The 11,085-nt window shown below is 42.0% G+C and overlaps 1 protein-coding gene across 1 annotated transcript in view; it reads left to right on the top strand.

Annotated features, from left to right (window-relative positions):
* katnal2 (katanin p60 subunit A-like 2) overlaps positions 1–10,786 on the top strand; it is a 41,720-nt gene extending 30,934 nt beyond the window's left edge. Inside the window, exons 15-16 of the mRNA XM_062032241.1 lie at positions 9,926–10,028; positions 10,619–10,786. Of these exons, the coding sequence (XP_061888225.1) occupies positions 9,926–10,028; positions 10,619–10,758 (243 nt within the window). The 3' untranslated portion in view covers positions 10,759–10,786. The remainder of the gene's footprint in view (positions 1–9,925; positions 10,029–10,618) is intronic.
* The last annotated feature ends 299 nt before the right edge of the window (positions 10,787–11,085 follow it).

Here is an 11,085-nt window from a genome sequence, read left to right on the forward strand (position 1 = left end):
CGTTTGTCTAGCGTACTGAAACATGATCATCATCAAGTGGCGTTTGTCTAGCGTACTGAAACATGATCATCATCATCAAGTGGCGTTTGTCTAGCGTACTGAAACATGATCATCATCATCAAGTGGCGTTTGTCTAGCGTACTGAAACATGATCATCATCATCAAGTGGCGTTTGTCTAGCGTACTGAAACATGATCATCATCATCAAGTGGCGTTTGTCTAGCGTACTGAAACATGATCATCATCATCAAGTGGCGTTTGTCTAGCGTACTGAAACATGATCATCATCATCAAGTGGCGTTTGTCTAGCGTACTGAAACATGATCATCATCATCAAGTGGCGTTTGTCTAGCGTACTGAAACATGATCATCATCATCAAGTGGCGTTTGTCTAGCGTACTGAAACATGATCATCATCATCAAGTGGCGTTTGTCTAGCGTACTGAAACATGATCATCATCATCAAGTGGCGTTTGTCTAGCGTACTGAAACATGATCATCATCATCAAGTGGCGTTTGTCTAGCGTACTGAAACATGATCATCATCATCAAGTGGCGTTTGTCTAGCGTACTGAAACATGATCATCATCATCAAGTGGCGTTTGTCTAGCGTACTGAAACATGATCATCATCATCAAGTGGCGTTTGTCTAGCGTACTGAAACATGATCATCATCATCAAGTGGCGTTTGTCTAGCGTACTGAAACATGATCATCATCATCAAGTGGCGTTTGTCTAGCGTACTGAAACATGATCATCATCATCAAGTGGCGTTTGTCTAGCGTACTGAAACATGATCATCATCATCAAGTGGCGTTTGTCTAGCGTACTGAAACATGATCATCATCATCAAGTGGCGTTTGTCTAGCGTACTGAAACATGATCATCATCATCAAGTGGCGTTTGTCTAGCGTACTGAAACATGATCATCATCATCAAGTGGCGTTTGTCTAGCGTACTGAAACATGATCATCATCATCAAGTGGCGTTTGTCTAGCGTACTGAAACATGATCATCATCATCAAGTGGCGTTTGTCTAGCGTACTGAAACATGATCATCATCATCAAGTGGCGTTTGTCTAGCGTACTGAAACATGATCATCATCATCAAGTGGCGTTTGTCTAGCGTACTGAAACATGATCATCATCATCAAGTGGCGTTTGTCTAGCGTACTGAAACATGATCATCATCATCAAGTGGCGTTTGTCTAGCGTACTGAAACATGATCATCATCATCAAGTGGCGTTTGTCTAGCGTACTGAAACATGATCATCATCATCAAGTGGCGTTTGTCTAGCGTACTGAAACATGATCATCATCATCAAGTGGCGTTTGTCTAGCGTACTGAAACATGATCATCATCATCAAGTGGCGTTTGTCTAGCGTACTGAAACATGATCATCATCATCAAGTGGCGTTTGTCTAGCGTACTGAAACATGATCATCATCATCAAGTGGCGTTTGTCTAGCGTACTGAAACATGATCATCATCATCAAGTGGCGTTTGTCTAGCGTACTGAAACATGATCATCATCATCAAGTGGCGTTTGTCTAGCGTACTGAAACATGATCATCATCATCAAGTGGCGTTTGTCTAGCGTACTGAAACATGATCATCATCATCAAGTGGCGTTTGTCTAGCGTACTGAAACATGATCATCATCATCAAGTGGCGTTTGTCTAGCGTACTGAAACATGATCATCATCATCAAGTGGCGTTTGTCTAGCGTACTGAAACATGATCATCATCATCAAGTGGCGTTTGTCTAGCGTACTGAAACATGATCATCATCATCAAGTGGCGTTTGTCTAGCGTACTGAAACATGATCATCATCATCAAGTGGCGTTTGTCTAGCGTACTGAAACATGATCATCATCATCAAGTGGCGTTTGTCTAGCGTACTGAAACATGATCATCATCATCAAGTGGCGTTTGTCTAGCGTACTGAAACATGATCATCATCATCAAGTGGCGTTTGTCTAGCGTACTGAAACATGATCATCATCATCAAGTGGCGTTTGTCTAGCGTACTGAAACATGATCATCATCATCAAGTGGCGTTTGTCTAGCGTACTGAAACATGATCATCATCATCAAGTGGCGTTTGTCTAGCGTACTGAAACATGATCATCATCATCAAGTGGCGTTTGTCTAGCGTACTGAAACATGATCATCATCATCAAGTGGCGTTTGTCTAGCGTACTGAAACATGATCATCATCATCAAGTGGCGTTTGTCTAGCGTACTGAAACATGATCATCATCATCAAGTGGCGTTTGTCTAGCGTACTGAAACATGATCATCATCATCAAGTGGCGTTTGTCTAGCGTACTGAAACATGATCATCATCATCAAGTGGCGTTTGTCTAGCGTACTGAAACATGATCATCATCATCAAGTGGCGTTTGTCTAGCGTACTGAAACATGATCATCATCATCAAGTGGCGTTTGTCTAGCGTACTGAAACATGATCATCATCATCAAGTGGCGTTTGTCTAGCGTACTGAAACATGATCATCATCATCAAGTGGCGTTTGTCTAGCGTACTGAAACATGATCATCATCATCAAGTGGCGTTTGTCTAGCGTACTGAAACATGATCATCATCATCAAGTGGCGTTTGTCTAGCGTACTGAAACATGATCATCATCATCAAGTGGCGTTTGTCTAGCGTACTGAAACATGATCATCATCATCAAGTGGCGTTTGTCTAGCGTACTGAAACATGATCATCATCATCAAGTGGCGTTTGTCTAGCGTACTGAAACATGATCATCATCATCAAGTGGCGTTTGTCTAGCGTACTGAAACATGATCATCATCATCAAGTGGCGTTTGTCTAGCGTACTGAAACATGATCATCATCATCAAGTGGCGTTTGTCTAGCGTACTGAAACATGATCATCATCAAGTGGCGTTTGTCTAGCGTACTGAAACATGATCATCATCAAGTGGCGTTTGTCTAGCGTACTGAAACATGATCATCATCATCAAGTGGCGTTTGTCTAGCGTACTGAAACATGATCATCATCATCAAGTGGCGTTTGTCTAGCGTACTGAAACATGATCATCATCATCAAGTGGCGTTTGTCTAGCGTACTGAAACATGATCATCATCATCAAGTGGCGTTTGTCTAGCGTACTGAAACATGATCATCATCATCAAGTGGCGTTTGTCTAGCGTACTGAAACATGATCATCATCATCAAGTGGCGTTTGTCTAGCGTACTGAAACATGATCATCATCAAGTGGCGTTTGTCTAGCGTACTGAAACATGATCATCATCATCAAGTGGCGTTTGTCTAGCGTACTGAAACATGATCATCATCATCAAGTGGCGTTTGTCTAGCGTACTGAAACATGATCATCATCATCAAGTGGCGTTTGTCTAGCGTACTGAAACATGATCATCATCATCAAGTGGCGTTTGTCTAGCGTACTGAAACATGATCATCATCATCAAGTGGCGTTTGTCTAGCGTACTGAAACATGATCATCATCATCAAGTGGCGTTTGTCTAGCGTACTGAAACATGATCATCATCATCAGTGGCGTTTGTCTAGCGTACTGAAACATGATCATCATCAAGTGGCGTTTGTCTAGCGTACTGAAACATGATCATCATCATCAAGTGGCGTTTGTCTAGCGTACTGAAACATGATCATCATCATCAAGTGGCGTTTGTCTAGCGTACTGAAACATGATCATCATCATCAAGTGGCGTTTGTCTAGCGTACTGAAACATGATCATCATCATCAAGTGGCGTTTGTCTAGCGTACTGAAACATGATCATCATCATCAAGTGGCGTTTGTCTAGCGTACTGAAACATGATCATCATCATCAGTGGCGTTTGTCTAGCGTACTGAAACATGATCATCATCATCAAGTGGCGTTTGTCTAGCGTACTGAAACATGATCATCATCATCAAGTGGCGTTTGTCTAGCGTACTGAAACATGATCATCATCATCAAGTGGCGTTTGTCTAGCGTACTGAAACATGATCATCATCAAGTGGCGTTTGTCTAGCGTACAGAAACATGATCATCATCATCAAGTGGCGTTTGTCTAGCGTACTGAAACATGATCATCATCATCAAGTGGCGTTTGTCTAGCGTACTGAAACATGATCATCATCATCAAGTGGCGTTTGTCTAGCGTACTGAAACATGATCATCATCATCAAGTGGCGTTTGTCTAGCGTACTGAAACATGATCATCATCAAGTGGCGTTTGTCTAGCGTACTGAAACATGATCATCATCATCAAGTGGCGTTTGTCTAGCGTACTGAAACATGATCATCATCAAGTGGCGTTTGTCTAGCGTACTGAAACATGATCATCGTCAAGTGGCGTTTGTCTAGCGTACTGAAACATGATCATCATCATCAAGTGGCGTTTGTCTAGCGTACTGAAACATGATCATCATCATCAAGTGGCGTTTGTCTAGCGTACTGAAACATGATCATCATCATCAAGTGGCGTTTGTCTAGCGTACTGAAACATGATCATCATCATCAAGTGGCGTTTGTCTAGCGTACTGAAACATGATCATCATCAAGTGGCGTTTGTCTAGCGTACAGAAACATGATCATCATCATCAAGTGGCGTTTGTCTAGCGTACTGAAACATGATCATCATCATCAAGTGGCGTTTGTCTAGCGTACTGAAACATGATCATCATCATCAAGTGGCGTTTGTCTAGCGTACTGAAACATGATCATCATCATCAAGTGGCGTTTGTCTAGCGTACTGAAACATGATCATCATCATCAAGTGGCGTTTGTCTAGCGTACTGAAACATGATCATCATCATCAAGTGGCGTTTGTCTAGCGTACTGAAACATGATCATCATCATCAAGTGGCGTTTGTCTAGCGTACTGAAACATGATCATCATCATCAAGTGGCGTTTGTCTAGCGTACTGAAACATGATCATCATCATCAAGTGGCGTTTGTCTAGCGTACTGAAACATGATCATCATCATCAAGTGGCGTTTGTCTAGCGTACTGAAACATGATCATCATCAAGTGGCGTTTGTCTAGCGTACTGAAACATGATCATCGTCAAGTGGCGTTTGTCTAGCGTACTGAAACATGATCATCATCATCAAGTGGCGTTTGTCTAGCGTACTGAAACATGATCATCATCATCAAGTGGCGTTTGTCTAGCGTACTGAAACATGATCATCATCATCAAGTGGCGTTTGTCTAGCGTACTGAAACATGATCATCATCATCAAGTGGCGTTTGTCTAGCGTACTGAAACATGATCATCATCATCAAGTGGCGTTTGTCTAGCGTACTGAAACATGATCATCATCATCAAGTGGCGTTTGTCTAGCGTACTGAAACATGATCATCATCATCAAGTGGCGTTTGTCTAGCGTACTGAAACATGATCATCATCAAGTGGCGTTTGTCTAGCGTACTGAAACATGATCATCATCATCAAGTGGCGTTTGTCTAGCGTACTGAAACATGATCATCATCATCAAGTGGCGTTTGTCTAGCGTACTGAAACATGATCATCATCATCAAGTGGCGTTTGTCTAGCGTACTGAAACATGATCATCATCATCAAGTGGCGTTTGTCTAGCGTACTGAAACATGATCATCATCATCAAGTGGCGTTTGTCTAGCGTACTGAAACATGATCATCATCATCAAGTGGCGTTTGTCTAGCGTACTGAAACATGATCATCATCATCAAGTGGCGTTTGTCTAGCGTACTGAAACATGATCATCATCATCAAGTGGCGTTTGTCTAGCGTACTGAAACATGATCATCATCATCAAGTGGCGTTTGTCTAGCGTACTGAAACATGATCATCATCAAGTGGCGTTTGTCTAGCGTACAGAAACATGATCATCATCATCAAGTGGCGTTTGTCTAGCGTACTGAAACATGATCATCATCATCAAGTGGCGTTTGTCTAGCGTACTGAAACATGATCATCATCATCAAGTGGCGTTTGTCTAGCGTACTGAAACATGATCATCATCATCAAGTGGCGTTTGTCTAGCGTACTGAAACATGATCATCATCATCAAGTGCGTTTGTCTAGCGTACTGAAACATGATCATCATCAAGTGGCGTTTGTCTAGCGTACTGAAACATGATCATCATCATCAAGTGGCGTTTGTCTAGCGTACTGAAACATGATCATCATCAAGTGGCGTTTGTCTAGCGTACTGAAACATGATCATCGTCAAGTGGCGTTTGTCTAGCGTACTGAAACATGATCATCATCATCAAGTGGCGTTTGTCTAGCGTACTGAAACATGATCATCATCATCAAGTGGCGTTTGTCTAGCGTACTGAAACATGATCATCATCATCAAGTGGCGTTTGTCTAGCGTACTGAAACATGATCATCATCATCAAGTGGCGTTTGTCTAGCGTACTGAAACATGATCATCATCAAGTGGCGTTTGTCTAGCGTACAGAAACATGATCATCATCATCAAGTGGCGTTTGTCTAGCGTACTGAAACATGATCATCATCATCAAGTGGCGTTTGTCTAGCGTACTGAAACATGATCATCATCATCAAGTGGCGTTTGTCTAGCGTACTGAAACATGATCATCATCATCAAGTGGCGTTTGTCTAGCGTACTGAAACATGATCATCATCATCAAGTGGCGTTTGTCTAGCGTACTGAAACATGATCATCATCATCAAGTGGCGTTTGTCTAGCGTACTGAAACATGATCATCATCATCAAGTGGCGTTTGTCTAGCGTACTGAAACATGATCATCATCATCAAGTGGCGTTTGTCTAGCGTACTGAAACATGATCATCATCATCAAGTGGCGTTTGTCTAGCGTACTGAAACATGATCATCATCATCAAGTGGCGTTTGTCTAGCGTACTGAAACATGATCATCATCAAGTGGCGTTTGTCTAGCGTACTGAAACATGATCATCGTCAAGTGGCGTTTGTCTAGCGTACTGAAACATGATCATCGTCAAGTGGCGTTTGTCTAGCGTACTGAAACATGATCATCATCATCAAGTGGCGTTTGTCTAGCGTACTGAAACATGATCATCATCATCAAGTGGCGTTTGTCTAGCGTACTGAAACATGATCATCATCATCAAGTGGCGTTTGTCTAGCGTACTGAAACATGATCATCATCATCAAGTGGCGTTTGTCTAGCGTACTGAAACATGATCATCATCATCAAGTGGCGTTTGTCTAGCGTACTGAAACATGATCATCATCATCAAGTGGCGTTTGTCTAGCGTACTGAAACATGATCATCATCATCAAGTGGCGTTTGTCTAGCGTACTGAAACATGATCATCATCATCAAGTGGCGTTTGTCTAGCGTACTGAAACATGATCATCATCATCAAGTGGCGTTTGTCTAGCGTACTGAAACATGATCATCATCATCAAGTGGCGTTTGTCTAGCGTACTGAAACATGATCATCATCATCAAGTGGCGTTTGTCTAGCGTACTGAAACATGATCATCATCATCAAGTGGCGTTTGTCTAGCGTACTGAAACATGATCATCATCATCAAGTGGTGTTTGTCTAGCGTACTGAAACATGATCATCATCATCAAGTGGCGTTTGTCTAGCGTACTGAAACATGATCATCATCATCAAGTGGCGTTTGTCTAGCGTACTGAAACATGATCATCATCATCAAGTGGCGTTTGTCTAGCGTACTGAAACATGATCATCATCAAGTGGCGTTTGTCTAGCGTACAGAAACATGATCATCATCATCAAGTGGCGTTTGTCTAGCGTACTGAAACATGATCATCATCATCAAGTGGCGTTTGTCTAGCGTACTGAAACATGATCATCATCATCAAGTGGCGTTTGTCTAGCGTACTGAAACATGATCATCATCATCAAGTGGCGTTTGTCTAGCGTACTGAAACATGATCATCATCAAGTGGCGTTTGTCTAGCGTACTGAAACATGATCATCATCATCAAGTGGCGTTTGTCTAGCGTACTGAAACATGATCATCATCAAGTGGCGTTTGTCTAGCGTACTGAAACATGATCATCGTCAAGTGGCGTTTGTCTAGCGTACTGAAACATGATCATCATCATCAAGTGGCGTTTGTCTAGCGTACTGAAACATGATCATCATCATCAAGTGGCGTTTGTCTAGCGTACTGAAACATGATCATCATCATCAAGTGGCGTTTGTCTAGCGTACTGAAACATGATCATCATCATCAAGTGGCGTTTGTCTAGCGTACTGAAACATGATCATCATCAAGTGGCGTTTGTCTAGCGTACAGAAACATGATCATCATCATCAAGTGGCGTTTGTCTAGCGTACTGAAACATGATCATCATCATCAAGTGGCGTTTGTCTAGCGTACTGAAACATGATCATCATCATCAAGTGGCGTTTGTCTAGCGTACTGAAACATGATCATCATCATCAAGTGGCGTTTGTCTAGCGTACTGAAACATGATCATCATCATCAAGTGGCGTTTGTCTAGCGTACTGAAACATGATCATCATCATCAAGTGGCGTTTGTCTAGCGTACTGAAACATGATCATCATCATCAAGTGGCGTTTGTCTAGCGTACTGAAACATGATCATCATCATCAAGTGGCGTTTGTCTAGCGTACTGAAACATGATCATCATCATCAAGTGGCGTTTGTCTAGCGTACTGAAACATGATCATCATCATCAAGTGGCGTTTGTCTAGCGTACTGAAACATGATCATCATCAAGTGGCGTTTGTCTAGCGTACTGAAACATGATCATCGTCAAGTGGCGTTTGTCTAGCGTACTGAAACATGATCATCGTCAAGTGGCGTTTGTCTAGCGTACTGAAACATGATCATCATCATCAAGTGGCGTTTGTCTAGCGTACTGAAACATGATCATCATCATCAAGTGGCGTTTGTCTAGCGTACTGAAACATGATCATCATCATCAAGTGGCGTTTGTCTAGCGTACTGAAACATGATCATCATCATCAAGTGGCGTTTGTCTAGCGTACTGAAACATGATCATCATCATCAAGTGGCGTTTGTCTAGCGTACTGAAACATGATCATCATCATCAAGTGGCGTTTGTCTAGCGTACTGAAACATGATCATCATCATCAAGTGGCGTTTGTCTAGCGTACTGAAACATGATCATCATCATCAAGTGGCGTTTGTCTAGCGTACTGAAACATGATCATCATCATCAAGTGGCGTTTGTCTAGCGTACTGAAACATGATCATCATCAAGTGGCGTTTGTCTAGCGTACTGAAACATGATCATCATCAAGTGGCGTTTGTCTAGCGTACTGAAACATGATCATCATCAAGTGGCGTTTGTCTAGCGTACTGAAACATGATCATCATCATCAAGTGGCGTTTGTCTAGCGTACTGAAACATGATCATCATCAAGTGGCGTTTGTCTAGCGTACTGAAACATGATCATCATCATCAAGTGGCGTTTGTCTAGCGTACTGAAACATGATCATCATCAAGTGGCGTTTGTCTAGCGTACTGAAACATGATCATCATCATCAAGTGGCGTTTGTCTAGCGTACTGAAACATGATCATCATCAAGTGGCGTTTGTCTAGCATACTGAAACATGATCATCATCATCAAGTGGCGTTTGTCTAGCGTACTGAAACATGATCATCATCATCAAGTGGCGTTTGTCTAGCGTACTGAAACATGATCATCATCATCAAGTGGCGTTTGTCTAGCGTACTGAAACATGATCATCATCATCAAGTGGCGTTTGTCTAGCGTACTGAAACATGATCATCATCATCAAGTGGCGTTTGTCTAGCGTACTGAAACATGATCATCATCATCAAGTGGCGTTTGTCTAGCGTACTGAAACATGATCATCATCATCAAGTGGCGTTTGTCTAGCGTACTGAAACATGATCATCATCATCAAGTGGTGTTTGTCCCGCAGGAGATGGACGGCTACTCCGGATCTGACATCAGATTGGTGTGTAAGGAGGCCGCCATGAGACAAGTGCGCAAAATCTTCGCGGCTCTGGAATCGTATCAGGACGGTAGGACCCGACACTAGTAGGATGCATTCAAAGACATCCGTATATATCTACGCTGTGCTGCATGTTGGCGCCACACTGCATTGGAGAGTAGCCTCATTCCACAATGGAATACATTCATTTTTCTCCTAAAGACAAAACCTTATCATGAAAATGTGAGACGTTTTCTTTTTTTTTACATTTTCATGCTGATGACCACCAACAATAGAGAGGTGCTGCATCAAAGTAATGGTAAAGTGCCCACAGATAGGTGTGGCATCATATTCAAAAAGACTCGAGGCTCTTATTGCTGCTAATTCATCAACAAAGTATTGATCAAAAGCTGTGAATATTTATGTAGATGTGATTTTTTTTAAATACTTTTAATACATTTACTAAATAAAAAAACCCTCACATTATCAATATAGTGTATTGTCTGTAGAATTATGAGGACAAAAATGCATTTTTTCAATTTGTGAATAATGCTGTAACGTAAAAAATGAGGAAAAAGTGACTACTTTCCAGGTGCACTGTATGTACATTCAAGTCATTCTTGACTTGAAGTGGTAGACACTTTCTGTAACGCACTGACTGGAAGTGGACGTCCTCCACAGGAGACACAGGCATGCCCGCCATCAGGCTGGAAACCGTGGTCACGCAGGACTTCCTGGAAGTCCTCGCCCACACCAAACCGTCGGCCCGCGGCCTGATGGAGAGACACTTGGCCTGGGAGAAAGAGTTTGAATCCGTCTGACCCAACAGGCCTGACAATAATAAAATAATGCAACTACTAACTTAGTTTCACTTCATTTAAATGTTGTTATTTCTATCCAGCTTCCTGGGAACAATGTTTTAACCAGTCAAGAAATATTAGACAATGAAATAACGAAGTGCAGGAGTAAAGTGGACTGTTAGAGCAGTGTTTTTCAACCACTGTGCCGCGGCACACTAGTGTGCCATGAGATACAGTCTGGTGTGCCGTGGGAGATTACCAAAATTCACCTATTTGGGTTAAAAATATTATTTGCAAAGCAGTAATTATAGTCTGCAAATGATGTGTTGTTGTTGAGTGTCGGTGCTG

Source organism: Entelurus aequoreus, linkage group LG21 (assembly GCF_033978785.1).
Source record: "Entelurus aequoreus isolate RoL-2023_Sb linkage group LG21, RoL_Eaeq_v1.1, whole genome shotgun sequence".
NCBI lineage: Eukaryota > Metazoa > Chordata > Actinopteri > Syngnathiformes > Syngnathidae > Entelurus > Entelurus aequoreus.